Consider the following 15155-nt stretch of genomic DNA (forward strand, 5'->3'; position numbering starts at 1 on the left):
ATGCAATCAACAGAATGTCAGATTTTTCATCCAATGCTACTGATAGGCAGTCTTGTGTTAGAGTGCAGCACAACAGGTAGAACAACGTTTGCTTCCCCTTCATAATTGGACAGCTCCCTAGAAACATGGGTATGTTGAGTAGGCAGATATGCAGCGCTACAAATATAGCGCTCAGCGACAGCGCTCATTTTCTAGTTTAGACTCGCAAGAGGCTTTGTCCGAGCACGGGCTCACGTCGCAGCCTTCAGCCCCCAAGGAGATGAGCTACGGCGTTGTCCCAGCGAGGACTTCGGTTATCGATGGTAGCGCTCGACTTCGGCAGGAGGACCTGGAAACCCAGGCACTTCTTCCGGTGCGTTGTTCTCCTCCCGCCGGAAACCCAGGCCCACCAACCACCCCGGGCGGGGTCGCTGCTTGCGCGCACAGCCTCAGCGGGGCCCCGCGACAGAGCGCGTGATCCCTACCACCACCAAAATACTCATCTTGTTGGCGCGGGGTGCGAACCTGCAGAAGCTTGGGGTTTGGCACACGTGTCGTGAGAGCCCATGGTCTTGACTGCCGCGCACCTGCGCCACCGCATCCCCTTTTGAGTTGTCTCACATGAAGCAATCGCATGCGTCGCCTGCTGAGTCATACCCCTCCACCGTTCTTGTAAACGCTGCAGAAGGGCAGCAGTACAGCGGGCCAGCAGGCGCACCTGAGCCCAGCAGTGCTGCTTGCGTCCATAGGCAAAGTCAGCCGCGGGCCAGCCGCCGGCCGCGCCGAGGACAGCAGCGGCGGAGCCGCGGGGGATCCGGCAGCCAGGGTCGGGAAATCGTTCGAGAGCCTGGACTATGAGGAGTACGACGACACGGTGTATCGTGCCGATCAGGCCGCCAGCTCCTCGCTGGACAGCTTGCTGTACAGCGCAAACAAGTACCTGGTGTGCTTTGCTGTTGGTGAGCAGCGCCGGGCACGCATGTGTTGAGGCTTTGAGGGGCAGACAGCTGGAGCTGGAGAAAATGGGGCGGCAGTGCGTGTACGTGCGTGTGTGTGACTGTGTGTAAGGAACTGGGGGAGGCGGTTGGGGCGGATGCCCTCTGAATGAACATGTTCCGGGATGGTCTATGCGGGTGCGTCGCTCCGAGTGACTTGTGATTCGGGGGGCAGGTCGTACAACCGCGTGGAGAGGAGCCCAGGACCTCCTTACCCGCCTTCTCCAGCCCTTCCCCCTCCTCTCTCCCGCAAACCCCCATTGAATAAACTACCCCCGCGATGGGTTCTGGGTTGGGAATGGTTCAAATGTGGGCTTGGAATGAACCCTCCACATCAGCCCACCCGCCTTCGCACCCCGCCCCCATTTTATCCCAGGCGTGGTGACGGCGCTGGCGGCCTTCGCCGTGAACCTGGCGGTGGAGAACATCAGCGGCTTCAAGTTCTGGGCCACGCTCACCATCATGGAGCGGGGCGACGTGCTGGGCTCCTACCTGGCCTACACCGCCATGAATGCGGCGCTGGTGGGGGCCAGTGTGGCCATCACGCTGTATGTGGGCCCGGCGGCGGCGGGCAGCGGCATCGCGGATGTCAAGGTGCGGGTGCAGGGTGCGGGGGAGGGTGCGGGGGAGGGGGAGGGGGAAGGAGGGCGGGTAGTTTACTCTCATCCCAAAGCAACCAGGACCCAGAACCAGGGGTGGAGGTGGAGGCGGCTTGGGGAAGTGGTGGGGCGGGAAGGCCGTGGTGGGGGTTGCGCGACTGCGAGCAAGCGCTGCATGTGGGGGTGCCACGATGTACAGGGGAGCAAGGGCAACGCACTGGGTATGAGGTGTGGTTGAAAGGCCCGATGCTTGATTTGGCGTGCCAGGCGCCTTCCACCGTACCATCGCCGCCGTCCCCTGCACCTGCAACCCCCGCGTCCGTTGGCTTCGGCCCTCCCCTCACTGGTGTCAACCCACCCTCCCCGACACCACGCTCCCCCTGGTCCCGCCTGCCGCCAGGCCTACCTGAACGGCGTGGACGTGCCGCACATCTTCCACTTCAACACGCTGGCGGCCAAGGTGCTGGGCGCCATAGGCAGCGTGGCGGGCGGGCTGGCCATCGGCAAGGAGGGGCCGTTCGTGCACGCGGGGGCGGCCATTGCCGCCATCATTAGCCAGGTGCGGTTGGCGTCCTGCGTCCGGAGTTGGGTGGGTGTGGGCTTGTGGGTGATCGTTTTTGTCGTGCGGCGGGCATGGTGGGTGACCGGGTAGGGGAGGGTGGTGCGTGTGGTGAGAAACAGGGTGGGTACCGTTGGTGGGGATGACGGCGAGGGCTCGTGACAGCAAAGGTAAGGGAGACCCCTGGCTTCTTGCAGTTGCCCTTGCTCTGGGTTGTCTGAGTCACACTTCATGTTGCCAACCGCGCTAATTCGCACAGGGCGGCTCGGGCTCAGCGCGGCTGCCCTGGATGCGGAACTTCTGGAATGACCGCGACCGGTGAGCCCGAGCAACCCGGGTATACGGCGCCCCGCATGTCACCCATTCCTGCCTTCTAGTGCTACGCCCAGTCCTTACACGCCCCGACGACCAGCCTTGATACAGTTGTCCGCACACCAACTGCGATTGTACGGTAACTGACTTTCCGTGCGTTACGCCGTACAGGTACGACATGGTGGCGTGCGGCACGGCGGCGGGCGTGGCGGCGGCGTTCCGCTCGCCCGTGGGTGGCGTGTTGTTCGCGCTAGAGGAGATGACGAGTTGGTGGAAGAACCAAATGCTGTGGCTGGCCTTCTTCACCACCGCGGGTGAGGGTGGCGGTGGGAGCTGGGGGTGCGGGTGGGGTGCGGGGGGTGGGGCGGGGTTGCCTGTGGGGATGCCCGTGGGCGTGCGGGTGGTGTACTGGACTCCAGTCCAAAGGAACCAAGACGGGGGTGTGGGACCAAAGGAAGACCAGGGAATGCGTGTGCGGAGGGAGGCGGTGAGTGAAAGGGGGTGGGGATTGGGGCGGAGGGTGCAGGGGGCGCGACGGCATGGCCTGCCAGTTGCCTTAGGAGTTAGGGTTTGAAGCGCGCAAGTGCGGGGATGGGGTGTAGTTGGTGTGGATTGGAATGGAACGGAATGGCAGCCATATCCACCTGACGCCCTGACACCCAGCCCACGACCCCATCACACGCCCCCTTGCCGCAGTGGTGTCGGTGGCCATCCGCGTGCTGATGAAGGCGTGTAGCGCCAACGGCTGCGGGTTCTTTGGATCCGGCGGCTTCATCTATTTTGAGATCCAGGAGGGCCAGGACACGTACGAGTTCTTCGAGCTGCTGCCCATGCTGCTGCTGGGCGTGCTGGGGGGGCTCATGGGCTCGGGTACGTGGCGTGCGTGTCTCATACACACATGCATGTGCATCAGCGTGTGCGTGCCCCGGCTGGGAGTGTGGCTCTGGCAGGCGTCCGGTGAGCCGGGCCTGAATAGAATGCTGGAAGGCCCTGTGGGGCCGCCTGCGAGGGGTTGGTGTCCTCCCTTGCCCGCCCTCCGCACTCCCCTTCCCCTTCCCCTTTCCCCCTCCAACCAGGCTTCATCGTGATGAACACGCGCCTCAGCGAGTGGCGCCGCCGCAACCTGGCGCCGCTGGGCCGCCGCGGCCGGCTGCTTGAAGGCCTGGCCATCAGCGTGCTCACCTCCACCCTGTCCTTCGTGGTCCCGCTCATGGTGGCCTGCACCGCCTGCCCGCCCGGCTCCGAGGGCGCCTGCCCGCGCACTGACGACCTGCACAGCGGCAACTTCGTGAAGTTCGGCTGCCGGCATGTGGGCGGCCGCGGCTACTACAACGACCTGGCCACGTTGTTCTTCAACACGCAGGTGGGTGGGCGGGGAGGGCCGGGGAGGGGCGGGGAGGGGCGGGGAGGGGCCCGGAGGGAGGGCTTGGGGTGCAGGGAGGGGTGCGGGAGCGTAGGTTGTAGATACAAGCCCCAACTGTGGTGGTGGTGTGGCTGGATGGCATGAATTGCCTTGAATGCCTCACAACGGCTGCTGAACAGGACGACGCGATCCGCAACCTGTTCGCGTCTAAGACCAAGCGCGAGTACACAGTGGCGGCGCTGTTCACCTTCACCACCATCTTCTACTTCCTAGCCGCCCTGACGTACGGCATATTCGCGCCCACCGGCCTCTTCGTGCCCAGCATCCTGTGCGGCGCCGCCTACGGCCGCCTGGTGAGCGGGGTACTGTGTCCGCGTGTGTGTTAGAGAGCAGGTGGGAAGGAGCACAAAGGGCTGTAATCAGAGCACGTATGGGCTCTGCACGGGCTCGCCTGCTGCCCCGGCGCTGCGGTGCGACCGCGCTTTGGGTTGTTGACGTCTAGCGCGTTCCGGTCGCACGGCGCGGCACGATGTGGCGCGCGCATGCTGCAGCGCACCGCCGCGGCGTCCGCTCGCCTCCGTGCGTCCTTGAAGGATGCAGGTTACGGTGCCCAATGTGCCGTAGTACGGTACTGACCTTGGCCCGGGATGCTTCCTCTGCTGCCCTTCAGGTCGGCATCTTCGTTGCGGACATGCACCCGGGGCACTACATAGACGAGGGCACGTACGCGCTGCTGGGGGCCGCGAGCTTCCTGGGGGGCGCCATGCGAATGACGGTGAGACACGGTAGCGGAGATTTAGATGGCGGTGCTGTGTCTGCTTGGGCGGGCGGGTGGGCGAGGTTTTGAAGTTTTGGCGTGGCGGCTACGGACTGACTGACTGGCTGCCGTCGTGGCGGACTGGGCGTCGTGATGGGGTGGTGGTGGCTGGGGAGGTGGGGTCTGTGCCAGGTAGGGCGCGCCTGCTGGCTAGCCTACATCACAACATGTGCTCCCTGCCACCCCGTCGCGTGCTGCAGGTGTGTACATGTGTGTTGTTACTGGAGCTAACGAACAACCTGGCGCTGCTGCCGCTCATTATGCTGGTGCTGCTGGTGGCTAAGGTGGGAGGCGGCGAGGGGCAGGGCGGGGCCCGAAGCGTTTGATGGCCGAGGGCGCAGAGACGGTAAAAATGTTAATGACGTCGTTGCAGTCCTACACGTGTCGCCTGGTTGTACCTTGCAAATCCGCGCCATACACGCCAGAGGCCCGCGCGCCCAATGTCCGCTCCTTGCGCCGTGACCTCTCATGACCCCGCCACCCTGTCACCCCGCCACCCCACCAACCCACCACCCTGTCGCCACGCCCTATCACCCTGTCACCAGGCCGTGGGCGACGGCACGGGCATCAAGCCCATCTACGAGGTGCAGATGGAGATCAAGGGGCTGCCCTTCCTGCAGCCGCAGCCCGAGGCCTTCATGCGCCACATCACGGCCAAGGAGTGCTGCGGCCGGCCGCCCGTCACATTCAACCGGGTGGAGAAGGTGCGCGCTGGCAGCAGGCGCCCGCAACGCCACCGGGCATCAGGCACCGGGCATCAGGCACCGGGCAGCAGGCCAGCGGCCCCACTGGCTCAAGATTAAGCATGCCCGTGCCGTGAACGTGTAGTACGGCAGACAAACTTTGTCGGCGCCTCCCCTTCCCATGCAGGTTCGCTCCATAGTGGAGACGCTGCGCTCCAACGGCCACAACGGCTTCCCGGTGCTGCACCGCGGCCCGGACGGCGAGCGGCTCATCTGCGGCGTGGTGCTGCGGCAGCAGCTGCTCACGCTGCTGGGGAGCGGCAGCCGCAGCATGCAGCCCTCGCCCACAGTCAACGACAGCAGCAGCAGGGCGGCGCTGTCCTACAGGTGCATGCTGGCCGTGCGGGGCGTTATGTTTGGGTGGCCGTGTTTGGTAGTGCGTGTGCTGCTGTGTCGTGTTGATACAATAGCGAGTCGGTACAAGGCAGTGCGAGTCCTGCCAGCCATGAAGGTTTCCAAAGCTTTATATCTGCATTAGCGCATGCCTGAGCTGTCCACGCAGCACCGCGTTTATCCGCTTCCTGCCGCGCTAACTGCGCCCGTCCCGCCCCCGCGTCTCCGCCCGTCCGCCTCCGCCTCCGGCAGTGTTCCCGAGTTCTCCAAGCCCATGTCTGACCCTGCGGAGGGGTCTGCAGACGGCGTGCTGGCCCCGGGGGCTCTGGGCGAGGACGTGCTGGATCTGTTCCTGGACCTGGGCCCCTTCCTCAACACCAGCTACCACGTGGTGCAGGTGGGCGTGAGGCGGCGGGTGGCGGAGTCAGCGGGTGCAGGTGCGGGTGCGGGAAGAGGCAGTTGATGTCCATTTGGCGGGGGGCGGGGGCGTGAGCGCGGAGAGGCAGCTTATTCCGGGGGGGGCGGGGGGCGGGGGGTGTGGTTGTGGGTGCGGGTGGACAGGCACGTGGCAGGAGGGGGATTACATTTATGATGATGAAGTGATGGCGTAGCCAGGAACAGTAGTATAGCAGACGCGGTGTTGCCGACCGGCGGAGGGGCGTCAGGGGGGAGGGAGCGGGGTGTCCCGGCGCCAACGTGGACCCCAGAGGCAGCCATGGAAGCAGAGGCCGGTGGAAGCAGGCGCGTGCGGCACAGGTGGGCCCCCCCTGCGCGCCTGCGCTGGGGCGCCTCGCCTGGCAGCGAGGCCATGCGCTACCTGCTGCTCACTGCGCCCTCTGCATGCTGGTGGTTGCGGCAACCGCTTTCGGACGCTGTGTTTACCGCGCAGGAGGACGCGCCACTGTCCAAGGTGTACCAGCTGCTGCGGACGCTGGGGCTGCGGCACATCTGCGTCGTGCCAAGGTGCGTGCCATGCCCGGCCGCCCAGCGCATTCCGTTGCTCCCGCGACTGCTTCTTCTCGCCCTCCAATTCAAAGGCTTGCAGCTGCACTTGGCACTGCGTCAGCATCCTGCCGCAGAGATGCGTGTATCCAACCCTTTTATGCATATGCGTGTGTGTGTGTGTGTGTGTGTGTGTGTGTGTGTGTGTGTGTGTGTGTTTTGTGTGTCCTGTGTCCTCATGCGGTCACCCACAGGGCGCACGAGGTGGTGGGCATGATCACTCGCGCCGACCTGCTGCCTGACGCCCTGGAGAAGCGCTACAGCGGAATGCCCGGCCACTACACCACAGACGGCCTCAACATATCCGTGCACACGCCAGGGACCGCCGGCAGCGGCTCAGGAGGCAGCGGCCACGCCCCGCTCAGCCCAGGCGGAGGCGGAGCGGGCGGCAGCCGGGCCACGACGGGGGCAGGCGCGGGCGGGCCGGCCGGGTCAGGAGGGGAGGGCGGCGGGCCAGGCGGCTCCGCGGCAGCGGGGCAAGTTGGGATCCGCGCAGACACGCCCACTGCGTCGGTCGCGGGCGCAGCTAGCGCCTTTGCGCCGGCGGCTGGGCAGGCGGCAGACGCTGCCACGTCAGCGAGTGCGGCGGCCGCGACCATTGGTAACCTGAGCCGCCGTGTGGCGGCGGCGGGCCGCGGCTTTGGAATGCTCAGCACCGGCGGGCCAGGTACCATTGCCGGGGGCGGCGGGGCGGGCAACATTGAGCTGCGGACCACATCTCCAACTGGGAGTGTCAACTTGCCGACAGGCCGCTGAAGGAGGTGGCAGGTGGTTAGGCTACGGGGTACTGTACATCGGAAGCTGTAAGGAGGTCTCGTTAGCGTACTAGCTATTAGTGCTTGACACTCGTCTGCATGCAGGCGTGTGTGCTGGGTGCAGTGATATGCAGTTAAGAAAGGGGCATGCACATGGCAGAGGGCGAGGAAAGGGATATTGTACTGGTCCGGGTCATCTAGGCGACTGCCATGTGTATTACAACCGAGCGTGCTAACGGACAAATAGCATCAACATGGCATAGCGTATGCTATCTCATGATTCCGACAACCCCCAAAGCGCCAGGAGCGTGGAGAGTGGCGGGCGGTCGTCAAGTCACAGTGGGTTAGGCAGAGATCTGATGGGCAGCCACGCAGTCCGCCCACGAGCTTTTTGTGATGGCCGCCGGCGGCGGGGCCGGGCTGAGAGCCTGAACGGCGCTAGCAGGGCGTGGGGCTGAGGGTGCACGTGTCGATTGGCGGCGAGTGACGTGACTAGTTTGTTAGCTGCAGGTTAGCACGGACTGTGCACCCCACCCAACCGGCCACGTCCGGATTTGCGGGGATGCCAAAGGCCCCCAACATAGAGGCGTGTGCTTAGTAGGCGCCCGCGTCAAGGTGGCTGGGTTGATAACGACCCGGGAGGGCCCTTTTCCTGCCTCCCTAAGGCAACCACCTCCTTGTTGTGATGAGATGCGCATTGCGTAGAGAAGCCAGGATAGGATGCAGTGATGCACGGCCAGCACATGCGGCTGGCCTCGAGGCTGTCAGTAAGTTGCCTTGGTTACAGTGCCCTCCACGGGTGCGACATGCTCCCATGGTGTGTTAGGGCCATCCGTGGCTCTCGCCAACGCGGCGTCTCCACACGCGAGCAATGTGTTGATCGTTACAAGAGGGACGTGCTGACGCGTTTACGAGCCTGTGACTTGGAATGCAATCACCCTGCTCTGGATTCCACTAGCTGGCTGCGCGTGGACAGGGAAGTGTGAATGGGCATCGGACCCTTGAAGAGAGCGAGCACCGTATTGAAAGTTGTCCCTTGCCGGGCTCACGGACGCCTCCTGTGACTCTTATGCTCGCGTAAGCTCTCATCCACTGATGCGGATTTGCGCGTCCTCCGTGCTCCCTTCACCATTTGGCCGTTGGCACTTGGACCTGGGCATCCGGTGGGTTGCCCCTTGCATACATGGCTACGGCTTGTCAGAATGTCAGTGCGATGGACCACGCGAAGTGGGCAGGAGGAGTTGTCAGTGCGCCACAGCGGCACAGGTTAAGCACACTGGTGCGGCGGTGCCGAACCATACTCTGCGCTCAGCCTCCACACATCTCGACCAGACTCCAGGATACGGTACACACACCCGGGTCCTCGACTTAAAAGCGACGCAGACCACCCTCGTCTGCAAACTTCCAGCCAGCCAGCAACTTGCCGGTACAGCAACGCCCGCGTTGGACCAGTCGCGCGCTCATGTACTGCCATCGCAAATTGTTGTTTGCCATGTGCTGGGGTCTGAGAATCAGCTGCACCCAACGGGAATTCACCAACCTGCCTTAACCCTGTCCACTCGCACACCCTTGTCTGCGACAAGCGAACCCCGCTGGCCTGATCCTCCTCGCCTCCACCTCCACCTCCGCACAACACCTGTGGCCGCAGCCACCGCCTCGCACCATCGCCCCTTCTCTCCGCAACCTGCACCAGCCTCCTGGCCTCCTAGCCCCCCGCTTAGTATTTGAGCGGCGGCGGCATGGGCCACACCTGCTCGCTCTCCAGGTCCACATTGACAGGCGCGTCAAAAATGTCCAGGTACTCTGCCACAGTGGGCGCGTCCTGCACAGAGCACCGGTAAAGGTTGTTACCCCTCATCAGGCAAGTGCCAGTAACAAGGGATCGTAGTCCTTGTGGACGGCACGGTGACACGGCCCTTGCCAAACACCCAGTCGCCTCGCGCTCGCCCACTGTCCAGGTGCTAGGAATCCAGCAGGAGCTCACGCACCTCGGTGGGCGTTAGCGACAGCACCAGCTCCTGCGCCGGCACGTCCTCCAGCGACGCGTCCACGTTGCTCAGCTTGCGGCGCGTCTCGGGCTGCACACATACGCACGGGCAGAGGCGCTGTGGGAGTTAGGACGCGGAATGAGGCCTGCCCCGACCTCAACGAGGATATGGCAGATTAGCGTAGCACGCACAAGTTGTTCGGAGCGTGCGGTGGAAGTATGTTGCCCCCATTAAGGGCTGGCGGCATGTCACCATGGGCACTGAGCCGAAGCAGCCTCACTCACGTCCATGGGCGCAAGCAGCTCCGGCCCGGCCTTGCGGAGGAAGGTGTTGATGTCGGTGGCGCCCTTGACGGCCCTGCAGGGACCACACACAGCGCCACTTCACCGCCGCCCCTGCTGCATGGACCGTCCTTACCATATGCGACAGCGCGTGGTCAGAAGCCTTTCCCCGGCCCTTCCGCATGCTTCACGCCCTGCCGCGGACTATTGCGCCTCCCAGCACAAAAGCTCGGCACAAGCAAGCCGCTGGGGTGCATCAACACCCTGCAAACGCGTTGCATGCGAGACGCACCCGAACGCGTCCAGCGGGTCCATGGACTCCACAGTGCTGCCTGAGGGCAGGTACGCCACATACCTGCAGCGGTGGGGGCAGCCACATTCAGGCAGCTGCTAAAGGGCCTATGTGTGCGTGCACGCTGCCGTGTGAACCTGACCGCCCTCCCCCCCCCCAGAGCAAGGGTCTGTTGCCGACTGCTACCGCCCAAGCGGCCGGGAGCACCCTTCCCATACGCAGCTGTGTGCTGGACGGGCACGCATGGCACCCCCTCTTTCTGGATCTCCCTCACCAGCGCGACTGTTTCCTTACGGCATTGGTTCACAGTTAACCCCCTCACCAGCCGTTGAAGTGGCGCCCCGGCACGTCCTCGCAGCTGGACACCACCTGCAGGGCCACAACATGCGTGGCGCTAAGCAGGACGCCCAGGAAAGGCCCCGAGGCCTCCGCGCCACCATGCATTCAAACATCTTGCAGCGTCCGCCAAGTACATGAAACACTTTATTGGAGCGGCTCAATCGCGCACCCGTCGTGCAACACGGTACTGTGACACCGGCTTCCTTGACGCCCGGGACCCCTGCCTCACCCGTGTCTCCGCCAACCGCACGTCTGCCCCGTGGTTCAGCACTTCCCGCAGGACCGCCATCAGCTGCGGCGTCTTGCCCTGCAAGAGCGACATGTGTGGGTGTGACGTGAGGTGATTGCCATGATGGACGTGCGTGCCTGCGTGCGTTCGTGACCCGCACAAAACAGGTGAGCCTGCCTTCCATGGACCCCGAGAATCAGAGCACCCATGCCCTATCCGGCCGCCCATACCTCGATGACGTGAATGTAGCACAGCGGGTATACCAGCAGGAACCCCGTGATCTCTCCCTCAACAGAGCTGTGCTTCTCTATCACCCTGGACAGAAGCGCTGCGACACCAATGAAAGAAGAGGCCAGATGGTAAGTTGTCCCTCGGGGCAAGCCCTTGTCTGCCTGGTTGGCGCGTTCCCCAGCAAGCAGCAACTCAGGTGCGTGACCAGTGCGCACCTCTTACGCTATCCGAGCTGTTCTGCCTTTGCGCTAGTCGTGCCACGTAGACAATCCGGGTGGTGAGGACGGTCTGCGACAGCAAGGTGGGCCGGGTGTCAAAGGTGCGGCAAAGCCACGCGTACCGTGTAGGGGCAGCGCGAGCTTACCCCCCTCCATTCCGACATACCTTCCCAGATTTTTGGACTCGATTGAGAATTACGTCCAAAAGCGAGTCGCGTGGCCCCGCCTCGAGTTGGCTTCGGAGCGTGTCAGCCATTATTGCCGCGACGCTTGCCCGCGAACTCCGCAAGGATGGCAAACCAGCTACTGCTTAGCGATTGTATGGGATATCTTAACTATGTAGTCTACACGGACAGGCAAACCTCGGTCAACTCCTTTAGCAAGTGCTTCGAGTCGGGAACTACAATATAGGGTGTATATACAAGGCGCAGCAAGTCTCAGGTATCAAACCTGCTGCTGCTTACGGGAACTCGAAGGAAATGTTGCAGTGTTGCTAGTTTTGGTAAACCCGCCGATACTTTCACAAAAATCCTTCCATACTCAGAGTTAAATGCTTTTGCCTACAATCTTGTGAAAGTAGATGGAACCTTTGGCACCCAGGGATTCATGGGACGCCCAAGAGCCAACCCAACCTCGGATACTCCTGATGCCCCAAGCCATAACCTCGCATAGCAGCTTTCTGCCACCACCCGAGGGACATGCATACGAAAACGCTGTGCAGGTGTGTCGTGAGGGGCGACCGGCGACGAGGGGTGCCGGCGGAGGCTTGGGCTGCCACCTTGGAGCTGTGCCTGTGCGTAAGCCCTCAGGCATTGGCATACTGAATTCCCGAGCTAAGTACAGACGCTGCTTGAGGCGACTGCGATAGCCACCTGGGTCCCCGAGGCTTGCACGAACAACCTGGGCCCAGCTGGTGCGGTACATGCGGTGGCATCAGTTAGCATCAGGTAGCGGAATTTCGAGTTGCATAAGCTTTCAGACTAAGTGGCCCTCATAGATACGGTGCGGCCGTTCTCATTTGGTCACAACCTTGTACGCCGAGCAAACTCAGGCAAAAAACACAGCCACCGGCGCCATGGCCAAGCGTGCGTCTCAAGCACGCCCCCCTCCCGTGGCCCCCTCCCCACATCGGCATTACCCACCGCTATTTCCCCGTCCAAACAGCTCGTGCCAACCCTTGCAAAGCCTGCCAGACTTACTGTAAGCTAAGTACCATGGACAGCAGTGCACGAGAGCGATATCGTCACAGAGCTGGACGCGCATGGCGCAACATGGGCAACGTGCACGATCGGTGCATTTGATTCACCCAATGACAGTCCCACCCAAAAGTACAGTAGTTGGTGCTTCGCTTTCACCGTATCGCAGTGTTCCTGATGCGCTTCGCATGTAGCCGCTCGTGTTCAGCCGCGTGCATGCCCAGAAGCCTCAACGTGATAAGTGATGACTCTCATACCATGCCCGTCGTGCATGCCCGTTGTGGCAACCATTTCACCATGACCGGACCTTCGAATCTGGCCAGAAGCTAATACTACTCTGCTAATACCTCAACAAGCACGCCAGGCCGCTAAACCCCTTTGGTCATCAATCATTGGGGCTAGCGTCCTTTCAAGCACCCGTAAAAGGTCTTGGTGGCCCGGCCATGTCACCGTGCGCAAGAATTGTCAGGCTGGCGTGAGAGCGGCCAACGCCGAATCGCCACATGGACAAGCTCCGCCGACGTACTAGACTCGCTAAACAATGCTCGACTGAGTCCAAACAATGTGCACACTTACAACCGAATGACTAATATGGGCGGTGACGCAGGAGCCCGGTACGACTGCACCGCTACCGGCCTGGGTGGTGCCTATGGGTGCTCCTCGGCTGCGGGATGCCAGTTATCAACATGGACGCTACGGCGAGCACCAGCCGCTGCTGCCCCTGCCAATGCTGTCTCTCATTCGGCCCGCCTCCACGCATTCTACCTGCGTCACCGCAGCTCCTTTCCAGACTGTTGCTGCGAGTTGTGGCTGCTGTGTCCGTGCTTGCTGTTCTGTTCTTTTGTGTGCTCCCGCGCTGCCACAGCCTGCCGCGTCTGCTGCGCGCGCGCGGCCACAGCCGCCTTCGATGGCCTCCGCTGCTTTCGCGCAGCCGGCGGTTTGTGCCGGAAGGAGTACGCCAGGCCGGCGAAGACGGCGCCGAGGATGGGCGCACTCCAGAAGACCAGGAAATGCTCGATGTCATTTTGGCGCTTGTAGTGCATGTGCCAGGAGAAGCTCTGCGCATTCCAGACAACACAAGTTGGGGTATTCAATCTAGTCGGGCGCCCCCTGCTAGTCTGCTATATGCTAACAGTGCTGACAGTACTGTCATGCAAGGGGCACCGGTGAACCAGGGCTTACCACGAACGGGTTCAGTGACGGTCCGGTGAAGTAGTACCCAATCCAGCTCTGTTGCATGCAATGCAAATGGAAGCGTTGTCAACCAGGCACACACATGAAGCTCGCCTGGAGCCACTGCACCAGCAAGCCCACCGTTGCCCGTCCCGACAGCTGATAGGCGCTCACCAGTACAATTGTGGATACCATGGGCGTCCACGTTTTGAGCAGCGAGCTCTCCGCCTCTGTTGACCAACAGGCAAGGAAGGGACATGTCAACTCCTGGCCATCCAAGCACAGCACACGCCCATTTGCTCCAGCAATTGCCTTGACACCTCCCGCTGGCATTACCTTGCTTTGGCTGCGCACGCACTCACCCAGCGACATGAGGAACACGTAGTTCAGCACGAAGCTCAAGGTGCCCTCCGCGGCGAAGCCCACTTCAAAGGCCACGCCCTCCTTGATTCCGCCGGACAGCGTGTGAAACTTACTGCAGGGCGCCAACAGCCACAGCCGCCGCGGCAGCCTTATATGCGGGGTGGTTATGTAACCGTTCTACCGACACGGTCTGTAGCACTAGGGCATTGTGTGACTCTACCCCAAAGGGAGCACGAATCATCCGGCCTCGATGGCACCGCCCATGCATAGGTTGTCCTGTAAATCCTCACAAGTAGACACAGCATTCGCGCCCCATTCCGTGCTAAAGCTTCGTTTGCCCGCTCACCCCTGCAGAAACTCCGGTAGATGCGTTTTGGCGAAGATGCTGCCCGCTATCGCACCCGCCAGCTGGCCGCACTACACGGACGTGGGCAGGGTTGGACGGATGGAAAGAGTGGGGTGCAGGTTAAGAAGTGTTGACAGCATCTTGTCCAGTAAGAACGCAAGACGTGAAGAGGCAGGGGCGGTCACACCAAGTTGCTGACACCACAGTAGCCTAGATGAAGTGTCAAACCATCAACGTAGACTCTGCTGCTAGGATGGGTGCAGTCCAACCGTTTGGGTGCGCACCATTCGGAGCAGGTGGGACGTGGCCGTCCCAGATCCGCTGCTGAGGAGGGCAATGCTGTTGATAGGGTTGAACAACGCGCCGCCGAAAATACCTGCAGGCGTGCCGTGGTCGCCTCAGCCACTCCGGTAAGGAAATCCTGACAGGGTTAACAGCCTGCACCGCCGCCTTCAGGTGTTAAACTGGTCTACGATAAGGCCACGACCGGTACTGTGTAACCGACCCCAGTCTACCGCGCGCGTTGCGCTTTGGCCCAGCTGCACGCCACCACGCACGCACCACATAGCGGCCCAAAGATTGTCAGGGCCGAGATCAGGACGGCGATACCCAGCACGAGTTCATCCAGGCCCGTCTGCTCAGCCAGGTATTCACTCGCCTGCGGTGAAGTCCGAGCACGGGAGGAGTGCTCGACACCGAGTGCCAAACCAACAGGGACCCCCCCCTTTTCAGCCGCCATGCGCTTGCCCGCCCCATGCTGACAGCGGCTTCAGGCATATCAGGCATACCTCTGCAAAGCAGCTTGATGCCACCACCCAGAGGGACGTGCACATAAAATCGCCAAACACGAGGGTCGAGAGGGGTGCCGGGGGAGGCTTGGGCTGTGCCTCAGCGACTGGCTTCCCCATGGATCGATTACTGTCAAAACTATGAGAAGCGGAGAGGTTGCTGGGCGCAACTGCGACAGTCAAAGTGAAGGCTCTTGCAGAGACAGGATAGTTCTCTCTCTATGCGCACAAAACTAGGCCTAAGCCTACAAAAG

The 15155-nt window shown here is 62.3% G+C and overlaps 3 protein-coding genes across 3 annotated transcripts; 1 reads left to right on the plus strand and 2 right to left on the minus strand.

Annotated features, from left to right (window-relative positions):
- The first annotated feature begins 24 nt into the window (after positions 1 to 24).
- CHLRE_01g038700v5 (uncharacterized protein) lies at positions 25 to 8536 on the plus strand. The gene is made up of 16 exons (XM_043058762.1): positions 25 to 352; positions 665 to 938; positions 1351 to 1568; positions 1974 to 2132; positions 2392 to 2450; positions 2616 to 2758; positions 3141 to 3314; positions 3521 to 3807; positions 3987 to 4160; positions 4478 to 4582; positions 4825 to 4908; positions 5170 to 5328; positions 5495 to 5694; positions 5953 to 6097; positions 6590 to 6663; positions 6897 to 8536. Exons 1-16 carry the CDS (start codon positions 260 to 262, stop codon positions 7456 to 7458), a joined length of 2910 nt encoding a protein of 969 aa, XP_042928676.1. The 5' UTR covers positions 25 to 259; the 3' UTR covers positions 7459 to 8536.
- A 2-nt stretch (positions 8537 to 8538) lies between these two features.
- CHLRE_01g038750v5 (uncharacterized protein) lies at positions 8539 to 11594 on the minus strand. The gene is made up of 9 exons (XM_001690072.3): positions 11202 to 11594; positions 11033 to 11105; positions 10817 to 10914; positions 10587 to 10664; positions 10341 to 10387; positions 10019 to 10081; positions 9730 to 9802; positions 9446 to 9535; positions 8539 to 9279 (listed from the first exon to the last, which is right to left on the minus strand). The coding sequence occupies exons 1-9, from the start codon at positions 11289 to 11291 to the stop codon at positions 9175 to 9177; spliced, it is 717 nt and encodes a 238-aa protein (XP_001690124.2). The 5' UTR covers positions 11292 to 11594; the 3' UTR covers positions 8539 to 9174.
- A 384-nt stretch (positions 11595 to 11978) lies between these two features.
- On the minus strand, positions 11979 to 15154 carry CHLRE_01g038800v5 (uncharacterized protein). Its single transcript, XM_001690074.2, has 8 exons — positions 14902 to 15154; positions 14675 to 14771; positions 14398 to 14489; positions 14114 to 14184; positions 13767 to 13879; positions 13579 to 13634; positions 13414 to 13461; positions 11979 to 13289 (listed from the first exon to the last, which is right to left on the minus strand). Exons 1-8 carry the CDS (start codon positions 15019 to 15021, stop codon positions 13002 to 13004), a joined length of 885 nt encoding a protein of 294 aa, XP_001690126.2. The 5' UTR covers positions 15022 to 15154; the 3' UTR covers positions 11979 to 13001.
- Position 15155: the final 1 nt, after the last annotated feature.

This window comes from Chlamydomonas reinhardtii, chromosome 1 (assembly GCF_000002595.2).
Source record: "Chlamydomonas reinhardtii strain CC-503 cw92 mt+ chromosome 1, whole genome shotgun sequence".
Lineage (NCBI taxonomy): Eukaryota > Viridiplantae > Chlorophyta > Chlorophyceae > Chlamydomonadales > Chlamydomonadaceae > Chlamydomonas > Chlamydomonas reinhardtii.